The 21693-nt window shown below is 40.9% G+C and overlaps 1 protein-coding gene across 1 annotated transcript; it reads right to left on the minus strand.

Moving 5' to 3' along the window:
- Positions 1 to 256: 256 nt before the first annotated feature.
- si:ch73-138n13.1 (trichohyalin) lies at positions 257 to 21263 on the minus strand. The gene is made up of 13 exons (XM_049716602.2): positions 21056 to 21263; positions 19893 to 19963; positions 16958 to 18183; positions 16786 to 16876; positions 11296 to 15012; positions 11080 to 11205; positions 4483 to 4589; positions 3077 to 3218; positions 2817 to 2979; positions 2288 to 2421; positions 2048 to 2184; positions 1853 to 1938; positions 257 to 1765 (listed from the first exon to the last, which is right to left on the minus strand). Exons 3-12 carry the CDS (start codon positions 18166 to 18168, stop codon positions 1863 to 1865), a joined length of 5904 nt encoding a protein of 1967 aa, XP_049572559.1. The 5' UTR covers positions 18169 to 18183; positions 19893 to 19963; positions 21056 to 21263; the 3' UTR covers positions 257 to 1765; positions 1853 to 1862.
- Between the last annotated feature and the right edge of the window lie 430 nt (positions 21264 to 21693).

Consider the following 21693-nt stretch of genomic DNA (forward strand, 5'->3'; position numbering starts at 1 on the left):
TGCCTGCCAACCAACACTGTGCATAGGCACAGAGGCGAGAGAGCCAAGAGGATTGCATGGACAACCTCACTCAGCACAAATATACGAGGATACGACCAGCCTTGGCTTGATTGCACCAGAGCTCCTCACAAAATCTAAATAGGGTTATCAAGACCAAACTACAGTTGGACAATATTTGTTCCAACTACCCCCATATTAAAAAAATAAAATAAAAACAACAAATCATAAGGTAATGTTGCCAGAGATGAGACAGTGGTGCAAGTGAAGTAGATTTTTTTTTTTAATAAAGAATTGATTCACTTGAGAACACTGGTCATACAACACAGTGCGTTATACATCTGCACTTCCAAATAAAAAAAAACAAATGACATATAAAAGAAATCCCAAATTCATGTTGAAGATCATGTAGATACAAAAACATGTACAATCACTCAAAAGACTTAATCCACACATCATCTTGCTTTGCAGGAACATTATAATGTGTTCACATGGATGCACGAATGAGACGAAACATGACCAAGATGGTCAGTGTTGCTATGCATCAAGTGACAAAGTGCTTTAGAGATATGAATGGATCAATGGCAACGTTGAGGTGGAAGACTGCAGCTACCTTGTAGAGCAGGTGTGCACACAGTCCCATGTGTATGGAGCCCCACATAACATGTTGTAAGAATCATTAACAATGGAGCAAACAAATGATCCCACCCCTTAAGTTGTGTGATGGAACTTTCCGTGAGTCTCTCTGAGACAGTCAATTCAGATTGTATATACACGATTGAAGGAACACATATTGTCAGAGCATCATCGAGGAGTGTGTGATGACAGTTAGGAGCTCTATGGCTTTGTATGGATGCTTGCAATCAATCAAGAAGAAGCCAACATGATTTGTGTTTTCATATAAAAACTGAAAAATAGTTTGTGCTGTTACGGTGTGTTTGTGATGCAAAGCCTCTTGCCCAAAAATAACCCCCTTTCTCCTGCCCATCCCTCTCCCACAGAGAAAAAAAAAACAAAAAAGTGTGACTAACATTGAGGAGTGTATCCAAGCACAACAGTGGGGCCCTCTAGTGTAATGAAACAATATATTTTCTCCCAAAAACTCCCTCTCTGTCATAGTAAAACATACAAATATAACATTTCATGATTACTTACATGATATACATTCCATCTAATAATGGGGTAAGCAGCTTTTATAAAGTTCAACAAGGAACCATTAGTATCTAAAATATTGTCCTATGGCAACGCTTGTGTGACTCTCATCAAAGATTGATGAGCGACAAAGACGACATACACGCAACCACTGACTTGTAGGTATTAGAGGAACCAAAAATAAACATCTTGTATTGTCGTGGCTGGGTCTCCTGCATGCGGGGAATTGTGCAGTGGTCCCTCAACTTAACCCTTTCCTGACATGACATGCAGCCTGACAGGAAATGATTCAACTCCCAAACTACTTCTGGTCCCTATTGAAGTGTTCACCAAGTGTCACTCTCCAAGCAGAGATCGCACGTGTACATGAAAAGAGTATATAAGCACAGTAGCTGGGTGAGGTTTTTGTTTGTTTGTTTTCATGTGCCCCCCTTCTTGTTTTTGCAGACATTCTCGATAAAAGGCACCATGCATGATGATCAAACCCAGACAGAGAGAACCAAAAGAAGACGAAGAAAAAAAAAAAAAAAAGTCATCAGCAGCAGAATTTCCCTTCCAACTCTCGGAGTCGAAGGTTAAGGCCTCTATTTCTTACAGATGTGTTTCAGACGGCACCCTAGGGGAGAGAGGCATGTGTTTAAAATGAATGCTACGCTTATCTGCATTGGTAAATGTTTAAAAAAGAAAAATCACATATTCTCACCTCTTCTTACTTAGCTCTCATTCTCATATTGACTCAAGCGCTTCTTAGACTTGAGCTCTTTTAACCACGGGGGTGATTCCTCCTCACTGATAAAGAGAAAAAAAGTCTGACATGGAGAACTAATGCATTGACTTACTATAAGTCAAAAAGACAGCATGCAATAAAAATATGTTTCTCAACGCTGGGATGGCTTACTTATTTTCTTTCCCACCAGCTGGGGGAAGTACACGAGCAGCCCGAGGCAGGAAGGGCGATTTGGGAGAGCGAGAAAGAAGGGAAGCGGAGGGTGTGTCACTTTGATTGTCAGAGTCGCTCCTCTTCTTCAATTGGACCTAGCAGCAGAAATTGAACGCAGTTAGACAGAACAAACATGCTTCAGACATGGCTGACAGTGAATCCCTTTAGTGGATTTCCCCCACTTAGTTGAATATTGACCTTTAAAGCTTGAGAGTCCACCCCGGGGAACAACGCAATTCTTTGTGGCTGAGAAGCAAAAGTAGCAGCGGCGTCTGCCCCTCTGGCCTGCTCCTCAGAATCGACTTCATCCATCTTACACTCAACCTTCTCCTCTGTCAGGGGAAAAACAACATAAGCCGATTGGTGAGTAGAATGCCATTAAAAGGAACCTTCCACCATAATCCAATCCCCCCTACACAGTTTTATGCATAACATGTCAAAAAGAGTCTGTGAGGCGGGTTAAAATTGACCTCTATGTGTTCGTATCAAATTAAATTATGCTAATTGGGGCTTTAAATAAGAATCTTGACTTTGGAGAAATATGTTGAAAATAGAATTTAGCATTGCCTAGTACATTCATGTGTGAATTCTTTTGGAGAGATGTTGAGAAATAATCAGGTATACCATTTATATACCATGAGCACCCATGCTCAGTAGTAATACTGTACTTTGCTTTTAGTGAGATGTAATTGAATATTTTCGATTTGGTTCTTTAGCAAAGACAAACCTGTGGAGTCTCTGTAGAGCCAGTCCTCAGGGGGGGCTTCCTCTGCCCCACCTTGAGTAGTCTTCTGACGGGCAGCTCTGGAGGGCCGTGTCCTAGGAGCTCGCTTCTTTCCAAGTTGAACTCTGGACCGGAGGACACCAGTGTCTAACAGAGTGGTTGGTGCCTTTGGCATAGACACAAAAAATATATATATTCCAGAATGAGTGCATTAAGAGTACTATTTTGGGGACTTTGATACATTTACACATGATGACACTTACATCAGGGAACGTCTGGTTCTCAGATTTCAAGGGTAGATGCAGGCCATCAAAGCTGTCGCTTTCCCCTTGTAGATGGGAAGAAGTTGTGTTCCTTGGAGAAAGGCTGAGGTTGCCTTCTGAGCTGGGAGTGGCAGGAGTTGGGCTAGAAAAGGAGAGCAAAAACAAACTTGAGCCTGATGCGGGAGATTGACCACTTATCTCCACATTGAATGTAAAATGAAAGAATTATTTCAGAAAATAATCTATTTTCAATCAAATCCAAGTGAATCCTGTGCATGCTGTGATATTCTATTTTCACCACAGGAGGTCAGTAATAGTCACTATTAGGAAAGACATGGATTCCCTCGCAGTGATCATCAGCATAGAAGGTTTTTAATATTTGAATACCTTTTTAAACCCTCACAATATTCCTTACAATGGACTTGACATTGAGTTGTAATCTTTTGTTGCACTGCTTTTGAGATTTGTGCAACATACATGTTTTTGGACAACACAATTAAATTGACCTCAAACAGTAACATTCTCATTTATTCATTTATTTTAATTTCAGACAGATTGATGCACTTTGTATCAATTCAGTGACAGACTTAAGAAACATGTTAATAGTTATTCTGTGTTCCAATTTGATGTAGTATATGTATTTATTTTCTTTAATATTAACAAGGATACAATTGCTATGCTTTGGAGTACTCATTTTATCAACTATTATACTATTTATGGCCGTGGCGGTGAGTTGGGTGGCATTAGAATATTTTCTGCTTTCTTTGGCGTAGCAGAATGTCTGAGAATAAACCCCAATTTTTAAAGTAGACTCCTCACACAGTTGGTCTTTTCATACCTTTAGTTCGATTGCTACACCTTTATTTATTCAAGCAAAAGTGCTACTTACTACTTTTGTCTAATATGCAACATTGTTAGCACTATTGTCCTAGATCGTCACCTTCTTACATTCATAGACGAGTTGCTTGCCTGAAGTCTAGCTTTTATTTGAAATTAAGGGAAGTGATTTGACGAGGAACATCTCCCTAGTAATTTTGACAATAAACTCAAAACACAAGTCTTTCAATTGTGAATTCTTATTTCGAGTTATTTATGAATGGAAATGATCCCAAATGACTACGAGCCAAATTCTCACCTTTGCACACTAGTAGTTTTTTTACATGCCTGGGCTTGTACACTTTTCATCTACGCATATTCTCCTGACAAGAACTCTGACACATTTACCGCACCTAAGCTGGGAATGAATGCGGAAACACCAAGAAGGAGCAATTCACTTGAGAACCGAGGCTCCTCGAAAACCCTGGGACGTGTACTTTTCCTAAGTTGTGTGTATTGCCCACATGATGACAATAAAGATGATGCAGATGATTGAAGAAGTATTTGTTCCACGCAAGATGTGTGTTTACCTATCATCAATGCGCAGTCCAGTCTCCCAAGTCCCATATTGACTGTCTGTCTCACCCGCTGGAGTTTCAGAGTCCTTCCGCTCATCCTCAACACTAACACCTTGCTCCTGGGGGAGAGAGACGAAAAGAATCTGAATAGCGAGAAAGAAAACCTATAGATCTTTAAAACGAGCCCATCTTAGTTCTAAAAGAATGAATGAGTGACACAGCATAGCCTTTATTAAATCTGGTCATACATTCTTGCAACGTCTAGCTCTCCCAAAATACAATATCAACTCTAGTGCTAGTTGAGAAACGTACATCATAATTCCATAACTACAAAAAAGGCTCACATTGAAAAATCTGCTTTGGAAAGATAATGAAAGGCAAAGCGTTTGGTTTATGGAGGCAGAACCAGAGCAAGGACAAAGATAAAGACGGGTGGGTGACTGTGCGTTTGTCGTCTAGTGAAGCATGGTTCTTTTAATGAGGCTGATACAGAGGACATACTGTCTCAAAGCCACACACAGCCAACAGAGGCGTGTCTGCACATGAACTGATAAACCTGCCCTATATAGGAAAACACAATAGGAAATCCTTCCGTCCTCATATGTTGCCTGAGGGCTGGATAGGGAAACATGATACACCTGTCTCTGTAATTGCCACCCTGTACTGCCAGTTCTATGAGAGCAGAGCAGTGAGTATAAGCATCACTTCTTTCTCAAAAGCTTTCCGAATTGGGCAAATCCATCCTGGAGTAGTTGTCAGTGTAAAATGTAATTTGACCTACTTTCTAGGGTACAATTATGTTTACAGTCAGACATGGTTGTCCAACACACTTTACATTTGAAGCATTGTAGGAAGTAAATCAAGAGGCCCAGCATAGGCCGCCATTACAAGTGTACCATGTAATTGCTATCCTCAGTTCCAGATGGAGACTTTGGGAATTATGTCACCACCCTCTTGCCTTTCTTACACTGCCATCATCATTGTCAAAATGCCAAAGAAAATCTTGATTCCAGGCCTCGTTGATTATAAAAATTCCTGTCCGATACGTACTATGTCTGAGTTACTGTATAAAACACAGAGAACATTATGCAAGCAGCTCATTGCTTTTACTCAAAATGTTTTTGCACCATGTTAATGCATTAACTGACATCTGGAAAAAGTGAAACACCAAACTAGATATACAATAATTTGGCAATCCCTTACCATTATTATCCTAAAAAAGACTGAAACTGTCAAGCACTTCTAATAAAGGCCCAATCTACCCTATTCTACTTCCAGAAAGGAAACATTTGTGAGACACCCAAAATCTCCTTTTTCTGAATAAGATTCATAATTTGAATATCTACTATCACATTGAACACACATGCTGAACACCCATTCAATGTGCTTACTAAATAAAGCAGGGCCACAAGTCTACTTGGAATGATATATAGCTGTCAGAAGGATTTTTTTTCTCTCTTAATAACATTAGCACATTAGCAATCACCAGCTTGCCCTTGAGGACAAGCTGGGTGTGCCGGGGAAACAAACAAAGAGCGGATGAATGGAAGGATGAAGGAGAGGGAGCTGGTCAAGTGGGAAGTGGTTAGAATAAAACATTGGAAATTGCAACAATATATTTCTTTGATTAATGAGTGATACACATGTCCCATGACACAAGACAATTGCTCCATTATTAGGGTCAATTACTAGACTGAACTTTCGAAGCAAATTCACGAAATATTGGAACGATAATCCTGCTAATAAAAAATAATGAAAAAAAATCCTCAACTACGAATATACAAATTTGTGCCAGATCTAGTTGTTAGAATTCTCTGCTTGCAAGCACAGAATCTACAATCATCATCCCAGAAAAAAATAAACTGAGTATTACTACATGTCAGAGAGGCATTTCATTACGTAAATATATATTTCAACACGCAAACACAAGAGGGCCCAAAGGTGAACAAAACATCTCATAAGAACAGAGTAAACAGTAAAGGAATGTAAAAATCTCACTAGTCTTAAGAATTTACCATAGAATGAGTCGGATTTGACATCAACCTAATTCCAACGTGGACCGGTAAAAAAAGAGATTTACAGGATTATTCGCGTTAGTTGTAGTCTAGAGTTTAGTTTTCATTTCTTTTCCACATTTTTGTGGTGAAGGTACACTATGACAATCACACATTCGAAATGTGTTTTTTGCGTGCATCAACTGCCACACACAGCAAGCACCTTTTAAATGCTGCTGGATATTATGAGTTATTGGCTCAGTTAGCAAATGAGCACGAATACACTCAAACAATAAGAACAAAAAGTTAAAGATTATCCTTGATATTCTGATCTGCAGACAAACTAACGGGCTCTTCTACAAAGTACACACAATTATTTTTATTTTTTTGGTTACTTACCTACCCTAGCCATCTACCCAACCCCTCTCTCCTATTCATTATGTGGGGAAAAGGTAACAGTTTGGCACTTGGCTTCCATCCCTTTATACAGTCAAATAATGATTAAAAGCACAAGTGGCAAAGTCCAATGTCAAAGCCTCCGGAAAATAACTGCCTCTATAAAACCAAGACACATTTTGATATAAAGTCACAGATGCGTAATGAAAACATTGTTTATCTTTAGCTGTTATGACTCATGAAGCATTGTACAGCAAAGAGCCGTTACCTAAAGATAGGAGTGAGTCTACTTACTGCAATGTATCCACACATGGCTTTCTAAATCTGTCTTAATCATAGAGCATAAAGTAAATCTGCTCACAAGGGTACAGATAATCGACAATCTTACAAGGAACACAGGACATAAACGACTACGAAACTACTGCTACATAAAGTACCACGCCTACATACTTGGAAAGAATTTTTGAGCAGCCTGTATAAAATTTTGGGCACAGTCTTGCTTCAATTGAAAAGGGTCTTCCCCAAATTGCTCCCACAAAGACTTGTCCAATTGAATAACACACAAAATTAAGGTACAGAGGCACACAGGAAACTGAGTCAATCATTGATGATTATTTAAGAGATTAAAATACTTTTGCCAATACAGGGAGATTTCTGTCTCTAATTTTGACGATATAGCTAGCAATTAATTTTTAAAATCACAATAAATAAATAAGGAAAATAGTAAAGGAGGTATATGAAGATGGAAATTTAAAAATAAATCAGAGACTGAGGTAGTGTGAGCTTTGCAATGGGGAAATTTTGACGATATCGCCTAGCAATTAAATAGATTATTAAAATCACAACAAATAAATAATGAAAATCGTAAAGGAGGTATACGAAGATGGAAATTTAAAAATAAATCAGAGACTGAGGTAGTGTGAGCTTTGCAATGGGGAAACGCTACATGCACATTTCTGAAAAAAGAATCCGATTTCAGGATGCTATCTTACAGCAGTTGGGGTGTTGGGTGCGGTGCGCCTCCGTAAGGACAGACGTTGCTGGCTGCGCAGTGAGAACCTGCGAATTGACTCCCTGCTGCGGGATGCCAGCGAGCGCAAGGAGCTCGTTCTGTTGAAGTGTCCGGATCTGACCTCTCCTTGCTCTCTCTCCACTGAACTGGAAAAAAGGCTGAGTGCCCCATGAAAGGAGCGACGGACATTTCCTACCCATCCCGACACTTGGGACTGCGCCACTGACAGCTTGTCCCCTAAATACTCCATCACAGTCCAATCCGGACAAAACAAGCTTCGTCACGATCGTCTCTGAGCTGAGGTGTGACAGTGACAAAGTATCATTAAAAGTGCAAACATGCATGAACTTTGTCCTAAAGGCTGCTGGTGGCTGCTGGCTCAATACTGCAGCAGTGCGGAAGGCGAGGGCGCAAAACTGCCCATGTGTTCCGACATGGGAGCAAATGCTTATATGTCGCTTATAACAGCAGCCAGTCTGACCATAACAGGAGCAAGTCACTCTTTGGTTTCACTTGTTAATGTCTTCCCTGCATTGCAGTCCCAGATGAGCCACAAGGGCTGCGTTTCAGCTCATCACTGTCAAAGCTTCGGGCTGTCAGCCAGTGAATTGTGACACCTCTAATGTCTATTTTGATGCACACAAGATATGCTTGCTATGATATTCCTGTAAACCAATGCCTGGATGTGTAATGTGATGCAAGACTGCTCTCCAGCTAATATTTACTTTTAGCTAGTGCACCAAATAATGTGCTGTTTACCAACAGGCTCTGCCATGTTTCGTTGCCTCCGAGGGCAGAAAGTAACAACTACTCATGTCCTGACAAAGATTTTCTAGACTCTTGATGAGCTGACACAGCTAACAAAACTAAGTAATAATTCAATTTTTAAAAGATCTCTCAGAATCAGCTGGCATATGCTCATCTGTCCAGATTCCAGTTTCAGCTGTAGCCAAATAGACACTTCTCCCAGGTTACCTTCCTGAATAAAGCCAAGGTTAAAAAGGGTGAAAAATCCATCAATGGTTAACCTCCCATGGCTACTAGGTGGTGCTATCCCGGGTAAAACGAAAATGACAAATAGTTGCAAAAGGAAATCTTCTGTGCTAATTTGTATTCCACCAAGAAACACAGAGAACAACCACTGGCAGGAGCAAAAGATGTGGTAGGAAAGACAAATCCAGAGTAGGGAGGGGAAAAATAGACTGTTTTCTCCTTGCTTTAATCTGCAGGTACAGACAGGTAGGAGAAAATGCGTCAGCGGTCCTCCTTTCTGTATTCAGGACATTAGGACTCACTGTCAAGGAGAAACTGGGTGGAGAGAGGGAGTGTGGAGTCAGAGAGCACGAAAGCAAGAATGGGAGGTCCCTGATTCCAAACAGGAGGGAGAGGGACGGTGAAAGGGGAGGGTTCTGCGGTGCTGTTGCTCAGGCCTCTTTTGATTGCAGTGCAACAACGTTTAAGTGTCATCGCCACAAAATAAAGGACAGGGAAGCAAATACAGAGGGATGGAAATGAGGATGCAAAAGCACAGAATTAAAAAAAAAACGACAAAAACTGTGAAAATAACCAGACTGTGATGACATGAGCTTTTGAGCAGAAATAAAAGTGAACGGTTTTGCACAACACCGGAGTGCAAGAAACTCCAAGTTAAAAAAATACCCCATATGCACTTCACACAGTTCATGTCTGAGTCAACTGGAACAGAGAAGCTAAAATGCTGCATCACTGTCCAACTACGCCCCCTGCAGGTAATTTTCGGAACATACCCGGTGAGGCGCACTTACCGGAAAACAGCTGAGTAATTATTCTCTTGTGAGAACAGCTCACAAATCCACGTTTCCCAAATTTTCCTGAATGTGGAAACTAATGGTCGCTCACCGTGGTATAAAAATATGAAAATATTTGGAAAATGTGGTCAAGGTATAGGAATGACTGTAGATGTGAAGAAAATGTATGCAATAACACCATTTCATTTCTGTAGCAAAGAGTTTATCACAAATATTTTCTCTATCCTGGATTAATATTTGAAATAATAATAATAATCTCTATCCCACCCAAGTGACCAGTTGTGACTCACATCAATTCCCCCCTTTTGATGATATCATTCAGTGCACAGCATAAACCAGGCAAAAACCCAACAAAGGAGCCTAAAGGTAATTTGTACAATTATATTTTTAAACATGTAGAGAGCGGGCCCCTAGAAAAATGTGTAGGCGGTGTAGTATTACTCACCCAGAAGTGGTGCGGACTCAAGCAACACGACCATAAGTACAAGTTGTACAACAAAGCGCTCAGCCTCATGCCCATTTCTGCTCTGCTCAGAACCACGCATCGGCTCCCCTTCGACTAACACTGTGATGTCATCACACAACGATCACATCTCATCTGTGTGACTCAAAGGACCCTCCCCAACAAAGGTTTTTACGCCAACGACTATTTTGATTGGTTATGCATCGATCTGATCTTCAATAGTAACATTATCTGCCCTGAACAACTACAACAGATTATGCTTATAAATTAGAAAGGATCACTCTGAATGACCTTTTGAGGATGCCACACGGGAATGTTACCGGTGAAGAAATGGCATGATTGCTCAATTTGTTTTTCAGTGTTTCCATTAATTCATACACATACGAATGGCAACTGCATAAGATTATTTTGTCTTTCGTCAATATAAGGAGTCACTACCACTTATAACCACTAGATGGTGGTAAAGACATTAAAGAGGGAAACAAAGAAAACAAGCATATTTAACCATATTCCAATTTAAGTACACGATGTTGTTTTCATATTTATAGTTTGTAAGCATGGGGCATACAAGAAAATCCTTTCTGCAGGCCACACTTGCATTTCAAGCCATCTCATGTCACAGCTTTCCCTGAGCCAATTCTAACAGGCTTCTGACGACATGCAAAGAATTTGCTTAATCCAATCTTGAATTGCAGGCAAGATTTGCCACCGTTTGACAGGCAACATGGTGTAAAGGTGATCCTGTAATGCCATTCCTTCAACATCCATCCAATTATTAGTTACTAATAGTCTCAGGCACATTTTGGCACCCCCCAAGCTGTCATTTAACATATTTCTTCCCTTTCTTTAAAGATATTGGATTTTTTTTCCTTTGTGATGCACAGTGTGTTTTGCCTTATGCATTTGATTTCCAAACAAATTCCAATAAAAATGTCTTGCAGATGAAATTAAACTTACCCAGCTCTGGTGGTCCTGTTCTCTGTGGGCGCTCCGACTCCGTATTCTAGAAGCACTTTTTTCGAGAGCAACACCAGATGGCGCCGATCGACGTGACATGCTGCGAGAACGCATCCTGTTCGGCTCCTTGTAACACAGACGGACCAAAAATGGATTGAGCTGGAATTTTCTTTTTCTGTTCCAAAAATGTTTTTTTTAATTCAACCTCCAACTTGCCTGGAATCCGTGGGATCTCCTACGGTTCCGGACCTCTTCCTGATTGTCTTGGGATTTTAGTTGTCTGGGCAACCAGACCTGATCAACAGGAGCACTGCTGGGAACTCTGCTTGTTGACTCTCTTTGGAGTAAAGGGTCCAAGTAAAGTGGTTCAGCTTGCCTACGGTGCCACTGGCTGTGTGAGCCAAGGGAATGTTCAGCCGCCATTAAGAGCAGTTCTGGGTTGACTTTGGTTGTGTGTTTTTTGGGCTCATGAAGAGGTTTGCGGTGAGACATCTCAGTTGATTGGAGCTGCCGTGGGTCAACTGAATTCTGTGGAGGTATCTTCCACGTGATATCTCTTTCAGGTGCAGGTCGTAATGAACCGCCAAAATTGGAGTCTACTTCTTGAATACTGGAAACGGACAGGAAATTTGGATTTGGGGCTGCTGGCTGAGATTGAGATGTGAACGAGTCCACGTCAAGAATGGAAGGTTTGTAGGGCTCTTCGGCTCTCGGGGAGGGCTGCTTCCATCTCATGTGTTGAGAGGTGGCAGTTCTGATCAAAGAGTCCACATCCACCACTTTGGGCCTCAGAGGGGGTTGATCGGCCTTCATTCTCTCCTGTTCCTCTTTTCTTTGTTTCTCCTTGAGCCTGTGTCGCTCTGCTTCTTGAAGTCTGGCAATCTGTCTCATTTTCTCTGCCTCAGCCTTTTCCAGTTTCTCTCTCTCTGCTTCCCATCTTTGGTTCTGTCTCTCAGCGTGGCGCTGTTTCTCCCTTTGCAAGTCTCGCAGCCTGTCCAGCTCTTTCAACTGCTCTCTTTCAATGGCTTCCGCATGCTCCCTCTCCAGTTGTCTTAGCTTTTCCTTTTCTTGATCAATCCCTTTCAGTCTCAGCTTTTCTTGTTCTACTGCCATGAGTTTGGCTTTCTCAGCCTTCTCTCTGAACCATTGCTTTTCAAGCTCATAAAGATACCTCTCGTTTTCTTTCTGCTTGTGTTTTTGGTCAACAAGGTTTCCTGCTTCTTTTTCTTTGAGGCTTTCCAGTTCCTCCATTCTCTTATTCCTTTGCAATTCCAAAAGAAGCGTCTCCTTATCCAGCTCTGTCTGTCTTTCTTCTTCCCTCTGTCTTAGTCTTTCCCACTCACGCTGCCTCTCTTGATCCAGTTCTTGCTGCTTCTGAAATTCCCGCTGGCGCTCTTTCTCCTGCTCCCTCAGTCTCAGCTGTTCTTGCTGCCGCTCAAGTTCTTGCACTCTCTCCCTTTCTTCTCTATGCCTCTTTTGTTCTTGTTGCCTCTCAAACTCTCGCCGTCGCTCCATTTCCTGCTCCTTCAACCTCATCTTTTCTTGCTGTCGCGCAAGTTCTCGTTGTTTCTCCATTTCTTGCTCCCTCTGCCTCAGTTGTTCATGCTGCTTCTCAAGTTCTCGCTGTCTCGCCATCTCCTCCTCCCTCAGCCTCAGTTGTTCTTGTTCAAGTTCTTGCTGTCTCTCCATCTCCTGTTCCCTTTGCCTCAGCCGTTCTTGCTGCCTCTTGAGTTCTCGTCGTCTCTCCAGTTCCTGCTCCCTCAGCCGCTCCTGTTCTTGCTTTCGCTCCAGATCTCGCTGTCTCTCCATTTCTTGCTCTCTTTGCCTCAGTCGCTCTTGCTGTCTCTCAAGTTCTCTCCGTCTCTCTTTTTCAAGCTCTCTCTGCTTCTCAAGTTCTCGCTGTCTCTCCATTTCCTGCTCCCTCAGCCTCATTTGTTCTTGCTCCCTCAACTTCATCTGAGTGTGTTGTATTTCAATTTCTCGCTGTCTCTCAATTTCTCGCTCCCTTTGCTTCAGTTCTTCTTGTTGCCTCTCAAGTTCTCGCAGTCTCTCCATTTCCTGCTCCTTCTGTCTCATCTGTTCTTCCTGCTCCCTCAGCCTCATCAATTCGTGCTGCCTTTCAACTTCTCGCTGTCGCTCCTCTTCCTGTTCCCTCACCCTCATCAGCTCCTTCTGCCTCTCAAATTGCTGCTGTCTCTCCCTTTCCTGCTCCTTCAGTCTGGTCAGTTCTTGCTGTCTCTCCATTTCACGTTGCCTCTCATGTTCTTTCTGCTGCTCCTTTTCCTTCTCCTTCAGCCTCCTCAATTGTTCTTGTCTTTCCTTTTCCTGCTCCTCCAGTCTCATCTGTTCTTGATGCCTCTGCAATTCCTGTTCCCTCAGCCTCATCAGTTCTTGCTGCCTCTCAAGTTCTCGGTGTCGCTCCTTTTCCTGTTCCTTCACCCTCCTGAGTTCCAGCTGCCTTTCCTTTTCCTGCTCCTTTTGCCTCATCAGTGCTTGTTGCCTCTCCAGTTCCTCTTCTCTCTGCCTTTGCAATTTTTGTTGTCTTTCTTTTTCTTGTTCTCTCTGCCTATGCATTTCTTGCTGTCTCTGCTTTTCTAACTGTTTTTGTCGCTCTAGGTCACATTGCCTTTCCATTTCCTGCCTCCTCTGTAACTCCTGTTCTTTCTGCTTTGCCTTTTCTTGCCTGAAATGCACTTGGCTCTCCTTTTCAATTTCTTTCAAATTTTCATACTCTAATTCTTGGAGGTTCTGATTTTGAAGCTCTCTCTGTTTTTGTTTCTCCCTTTCAAGTGCCTTACGTCTTTCAAATTCTCTTTGCATCTCCCTTTCCTTCATCTGTGCAAACTGTAAAATGGCTTGTCTCTCAATTTCCATTTGTCTCTGTTTGTCTCTATTGATAACTTTCATTTGGTCATTTTGCCTTTCATCCTCCTTTGTTTGCTCTTTTTTTACTACCTCTGTCATTTCCGCCGCTGTCGGCACATCCAGCGCTGATACCACCTGCCTGGCTGAAATCTGGCTAACCCTCGTCATCTCCTCGTGTTTCTTTTGACTTTTTTTCCCAAAAGTTGCATTTAATGACAGATTCCTCTTAATAGCAGCTACCGTACCTTGAGAGCTTTCATGTCCAGAACCTATATCATCATAAGGCACTGTTGAATCCATAATGTCTGAATCAGTATTAGACTCCTGTATTTGTCCGGTCAAGGCAAAATAAGTTGCTTTGGGTTTTGGCTTTTCATCCGTCTCCAACGTTTTCATGCGTTTCGGTGCTGCAACTATTTCTTCATTGTCTGCTTCTCTCTGCTTGTCCTTATTCAAATCCATTTCTTTTTCATTTATTGATTGCTTTCGGGTAACATTCTCCACATCAGGTTCTTGAACTACACCTTTTGTAGGCCATTTCTGCAAGGATCCTATTCGCAAGTATCGAGGCTGTTGCTCCATTGCCATTGTTGAAGCTGGTTCTTCTCCTATTAAACCAGTTGTCTCCTTCATTAGCCTGTTCCCTTCAGAGTGTCTGGAGCGCAAGGTCATGGCTTTATCTTCCCGCTGAGCAGATGGAATGCTCTCACTCACCGCTCTACTTTCGCCCACGGCTTGCACTGTGTCAATGGCATGGTTCACTCGCAGGGGACTTGGAGATACTGCATCTTTATAGATGGCAGTCACCAGAGTTCCTTCGTTCTCATTTTTTCCTCCTCTCAAAGATGGGTTACGGACTAAGTTTGCACCATTGGTCACACTGGATATCTCCACAATATTATCAAATAAGGATGCTCGCACTGTCTGCACTTCAACACTGGGAGCGCTGTGATTGTTGGAGGGGGTTGCTCCACTTGGCACAAGTTCTGTCTCGGGACTTGCTGTCATTGAGCTGATCTTTTTTTGTTGATCTACAGCCATCTTGGCACTGGGGTTGACTGCTTCAATCTAAACAAAACAAAAAAGGATCAGAGGTATACTGTAATACAAACGTATGGAATTATATTATAAAACGGATATAAAAATTGCTATCAATGCTATTTTTTGTGATGTAAAAGAAATCAAACCAAGAACAATTATTTACAAAGACATATTTTCCACCATTAATCTGGCCTATGACAGTTCAATTGAAAAACAAAAGTGCAGTGATGAAAGAAAAATAAACCGAGAACGTGGTTGCACGTGTGCCCTCATAACTGGAATGTGGCTCAAACTCATGCTATACGGCAGTCAGCACACATCTGCCACCATTAAAATACCTGTGATGAGCCCCAAATACATTTCACATGTTCTTGCGGGCATTCCTGATTTTTTTTCTTGGCATCTATCAGAATCCTCAAGCTTTTGTGCCAACATTGACTGCTACTTTGGAATGCAAAAAAATTCCTCCAACTTGTCTACAGCACCACTGTAGGTAAAGACGAGCATTGTTTTGTTTGCGCAAAAATCAACCTTAGCCTTCTTTAACCTTGTTTTTGTAAGACTACATTAATATTTTCCAAACACGATGGGAAATGTGTTATGGTCCAATGAAACAACTCCATTTCTATATAGAAAAATATATTCTTTCAAACAATGAAAAAAGCAGCTGAGAAACACTATTTCCGAATTCTACTTAACCCTCTTAACAGTGGGTGTGGTGTAGCAGTAACGTTCAAAGCCAGAGTTGATATTTTGACACATCCCCGCTAGGGCATTTACTAACAGCCACCATGGCTGCAGAAATGCTGCTGTATTGGATTTCTGAGCATACGCAGGAGTCCAACATTGATTCAAGTTCACACAGTATTCATAAAGGAAAAAAAAAAAACCTTATGTATACCAACACATGAAAAGCTCTTTTTCCAAACATGATTAACAATTTTTATATTTTGCAAATATTTTCATTTAGAGACCTGAACATTATTATTTGGCATTTACTGTCTTTTGGAAAAGCGCTCTTCAATTCTTCTGAGAACTTTAAACTTTATCTTTCGTTTAACATCAAATTACCGTAATTTCCGGACTATAAGTCGCGTTTTTTTTCATAGTTTGGGTGGGGGGGCGACTTATACTCAGGAGCGACTTATATATGTTTTTTTTTCACAAATTTTTACTTGATCATTAAGACATCACTTATAAGTATAGTTGACCACTTCCCATGTTATTTTTAGTATAGTTGATCACTTCACATGCTTTTATATCTTTATCTTGAACATATTCAAAACAAAAAATAGAGAAAACATCAAATAAACCAATTAACACTTTAAAGCACCATATCCAAGTCCACTGTATGTACACTTGCTCCATTTTTGGTCCTCTTATATTTATTATTATTATTTATTATTATTTGTTTATTTATCATTTATTCAACACTCTTATTTATTCATTGTTTGTTGTCCTTCATGTAATAGTTGTCCTTAATCACTCTATATGTTACGTCAGGCCCGTTCTCAGCTCTTTGTTTGTGTTTGTCACGTTAGCATACCTATCGTTTAGCCTGTTGTTGCTATCGTTTAGCCTGTTGTTGCTCGTTCATGACTGTTTTTGGTGTGGGATTTTGTCGAATAAATTGCCCCCAAAATGCGACTTATACTCCGGAGCGACTTATATATGTTTTCTTTCACTTTTGGGGCATTTTATGGCTGGTGCGACTTATACTCCGGAGCGACTTATAGTCCGGAAAATACGGTACTGACAAATCCCAATGCATACTCTTGTAAAAATCTATGCATCTCTTACCCTCTTTTGAGGATCTTTGCTGACCTCTTCATATTCTGCAGCCTCACTGAGTGAAACACTGCCAGAGTCAGACAACCTCTCAGATGAAAATCTGAAAAACACAAAGACAATGGAACTCAGGGATAAAACATACGTGTGAAACATAAACTAATGCAGGGATGGCAGATCTTACTTTTTAGTGAGCTCAGCGGGCAGGTGGCGAGGTTTAAGCAAAGGTTTCACGACAGGACTCTGTGTTGAAGTTATATCCTCTGTTAGCTGCCTGATGAGCTGTTTAACCCCCACTTGAGGTTCGCCTTCAGGGACTCTCTGCTCTGGAGAGGGAATATCTGATGTTTGGCCAGAAGATATTCTCTCAGGAATGGAGGATGAATCAAGCAGGAGATTAATTCGTGACTTGATGCTTGCCCCTCGTTGATTCTCAGTCTCTTTTACATTTATTTGTTCTGGAATGTCGCTGCTCTGCTCATCTGAGGCACATTGTTTCATGTCGATGCCAGTGTTCTGTCCCAAAGCATTGTCTTTTTCCTGCTGTGTCTTTTGTGGAAGTGCTGTTTCTTTTGGAGTGTTTTCCTTCGCGTTGGCAGTGGTCGCTCTCCGGTGCAATGACAGACCAATAGACTCAAACTTAGATGTCAGAGCAGATGAAAGAGGTTTTCCGCCAACCAAGTGTGGGGCAGGAACTGGTATCTCTAAATTGTTAGCAAACATAGCTGAAACAGGTCTGGGCCTTGAAGTTCGGGGATGCGGTCGGGGTGGGACAACTGTCACAGATTTATTTTGTTCATCCGCTTTCTCAATCAGATTAAGAAACCCCAAAGACTTGGCTCGAGCAATGGATGCCCCACCCTGGGTGGGTGTCATCTTGTTCTTAGGTTTCTGTCTTTCTGCTGGCATTGGAGGCATTTTTTTGCTGTTGTCCTCGGAGTCAAAAGGAGGGGCTGGTTTAAATGGATGGACAATAGGCTTGGTTGTTTGCCCAGTATTCACCTTACTGGATGTTCTAAATGAGGTTGAGGTGGGACGACTGGAACTAGTTGACACAGGCCTTGGCTTAACAATGGCTACTGGTTGCGGTGGTTTTGGACTGATGGGAAGCTCTAGTTTGTATCCAGTGGTGTTAATGGATTCTGGTCTGGATTTGCTTAGCGGCTTTGGGGCAAGTATAGGCTTGATGGAGTTTTTTTTCTCCACGGCAAATGGTTTTGGAGTTAGCCGTGGTTTGGGGGCAGGGACGGGTTTTGGGAGTTCAGGAGCGATGATATGCGATGGAGTCATTGACGAACTTGTGTTGCTTGAGTCAGTCAGGGGACTCAAGTGAGGTCTTCCTCCTGTCATTGTCCTCCCAACCTCCGCACTCTGTATCTCCACCTGCGCAGCCATCCTCTCTTACATCACCTATAAACACAAACATTGTTCTCATTGGCCAAGCAAAATAGCCTCATGACAAGATCTCCTCAATATCACGTTCAAAATATTGAATCTGGTTGGAATGGCCACTTCAACCTGGGTACAACCAAGCAATTTGTTCATCAGATGACAGGTTGATAATAATAATAACATTGTTGGAGAAATTTAAGTTTAGGGGGGAAAATGTGATTTTGGGGATGTTTGTGGGTGATATTGACTAGCTAACACGTGATCAAAAAACAACACTTTCATCAGAATCGCCTTTACTGTCATTATAATTTACATGATAACGAAATGAGATTGCAACTCCAAGAGGTGCTTTGCAAGGTGCATAAAAATAACAACTCTAAAAAACAAATAAACAAAATGTAAAATTGTGCAATGCAGTAAATATCTAAACAATATAAATAAGAAAAAATATAGGTGTGAGCAAGGAAACTGGAAATATTGCACGTTTAGTTATTGCACAAGAAAAGGGTTGGACGTTGATATTACACAATATTGCACGTGTTTGTATTACACTGGAAATAAGTGCTCATCACATTTTTTTTTATTCCATTAGGATCTTGCGATCCACTTGTCATGTTACATTAAAGCCTCAGAAATGTTTTGTTTATCTGGCCACTACTGTGGACTTTGTTTAGGGAGTGCCTTAAGTGGCAGCAGAAATATACACCATTTATTCAAGGTAATAAATCACTCCAGAGAAATAAAGCATAGGTGTACACGAGTGACTAAGGACCGGTGCTGATAATCAGCATTATTTTTAAAAGAAGGTTGGGGTTTTTTTTTGTCATGTCTGCACTTCACTGATTTGCTCATTTCATTGTTTTTTTCATGCATGCAAAAACATTTTCCCCTGTAGCCACAGGTCATGTGATGTAATGTGTGTGGTATTTTCATTGGCTGCTTGACCCGATTCACTCATTCACTTACAAGTCGATATTTGAAACCACAGCCACACTCGCTGATAAACCATAGCCAGAACCAATGTGCAACGTGACTGAACAGTTTAGTTGTTTGGCTGCTCCCCACTGTGCGTGGTTTGGTTCAGCACACTTTTTTTTTTTTTTTTAAATAAATCTTATCAGTGTCTATCAGAGTGTTCCCACGGGGTCAGAAACGTCAGCCGTCTGAAAAGAAAATGGGTAATGGCACACCTCTGAAGGTCTGAGCAAACCTGACAGGAGTCTGTTGTCACACAACAATGACCCCACCCCCAACAAAAGACACTAAAAACCCAAATACTAGTTACACTAAATTTGTCTGCATTTCCTGGCTTTATTAAAAGGTTTCATATGTTGTACTGCAGGTGATTATACTGAAGATGAAGACCTCACATTAAGTTAGTTGGAAAAAACGTTTTAAAAGGAAATTGAGGCTGCCAGCAAAATTACTTCCATTTTCCTTCATTTAGCCAATGACTCGTCATAACACACGTAAAGGAACATTGTTGTACTAAATTAAACTGCACAAGCTCATGAACTCGGCAGCATATGAGAGGTTATCAATTCAACAAAATCCAATTTTACAAAAGCGCTTACAGTTCTGAGGCTGTCCCTGTTTGACTTTTAAAAAGTACTGTGTCTTTCTTTGAATTGGATAATGTGCTCCAAATGTATTTGTGTGGAAAAATATCACTATAAATGTTGGTTCCTTGGGGACGGAGAATTAATAGTCGTGTTTTTTTTTTTTACCTGATCAGATGGAGACCTGCGGCTTTTGTTGTAAGACAGCATATCACCCAAGAGGAAGGTGTTGAAGCAGCCTAAAAAAAAAAAAAAGATTTTATTATGATGCAAAAAAAATAAAAAATACAACTGCTGTTCTTCCTGCAGCAGTACATAAATTAAAGCAGAATGGTGCACTAGGAACTGCACTATTTTTCATTTTGGCACATGCTCAAACAAAGTGACATACTTGAGCAATAAGTCACACCCACAGGCCACACATCTGAGCAGTCATCCAGACAAAAAACAACACCCACAACCACCTACATGAAAAAGTAATTAACCAAATGGTTATTCTGTGCTCGGAAACCCCCTCATCTGTCATCCCTCTAACAACTACTGTATAATTTCTGAAAAATTATGAACGGAGCTCCTTTCTTGTCTTTATCAATCAATGAATTAACCACACGTCAGAATGACAGGAAACAATTCAACCACAGTCGAATATAAAACACTTGCTTGTACATTGGTCTATATATCTATGGTCATTGCTGATTTTTCTTAGCAAGCTGAAGAGCTTGATCAAAAACATTTAATAATAATAACGTCATATATTTTCTTAGTTTTCTTCAATACATTCCATAAAAAAATAAAAACTTTTGAGGGATGACATACTCCTGGAAAAATAAGTGTAATAACAGGCAGTGATTTAAGCTATTACTGTATCAGCATAAAGTCCAGCATTTACTTACTAACCACGTTTGCTGTAACACCTGAACATCTTAAACAAAGATGAACACATAGTGCTGCAATCAACATTGATGCACTTTTAGCCACTTGTATTTAATAATGATACTTTTGAGTGTTTATATTTTGAAAATGTGCATCAAGTGCGAAATCTCCCTGTATGTGCTCGTTGAACCCCCCAACGCCCGGAGCAGATTAGCAAAAGTCTGTGCTGGCCTGCGACAAAGTAAAGACCATTAAAAGTAACGCAGATACGTACATACGTTTCAAAGTACTATACGAAAACAGTAAATAGATAATTAATTAAATAAAGTTTAGATTGCGCAGCCAAGTAAACGCAAGCCGCATGCGAAAGCTAACTCAAGACAAGCCAACTAATCAAAATGGAAACACTGCCTGAACCTGTCTTTCACTGTTTGTGATGAGAAACACACGGAACTTACCTAACGATGTCCGATCTTCATCTTGCAGAGTCCAATTATTTTTTATTTTATTTTTACAAATGGGCTACATGGCTGTAGAACAGGGAACTTAGTAGGACAAATTCGAATCGTAACGATGGCTTTTCAGCTACTTAGCAGGTTCACTTTGCTAGCCAAGAGACTGCTATCCTGTCTCAGGTTGCGGTGTTGTTGACAGGGAGGACGAGACAGCGCTCGACCATTTGACTGGCTGGTGAGCGAAATTACATTCCAAAGTATTTCCGGTTAGTATCTCCAAAATAAAACTTTTACCTGGTCAATGACTAACTACAGAAACTGATGGCAAAACGTAGCGACTTCCTCTCAATACCGACTTGATGCTGTATAAAATTTTACGGAAATTGTAAAAACTAATTACATACTGACAGAGCACTGTATTTACGAGTGTCTAGAACTCAATGATAAAAGTGCATTGCACTTGGAAGGTTGGCAGTGATTACTTATTTGAAATTAATACCAGCAGGATGACATTGATAGTCAAAACATATTTCTTGTCATTGCCATTATCTTATTAGTGAACAAACCAGACATTTGTTTGATTGTGCATAATTGTTTATTCATATACCTGCCTATGTGTTTGCTCAAAATTAAGGGTTAAT

This window comes from Syngnathus scovelli, chromosome 3 (genome assembly GCF_024217435.2).
Source record: "Syngnathus scovelli strain Florida chromosome 3, RoL_Ssco_1.2, whole genome shotgun sequence".
Lineage (NCBI taxonomy): Eukaryota > Metazoa > Chordata > Actinopteri > Syngnathiformes > Syngnathidae > Syngnathus > Syngnathus scovelli.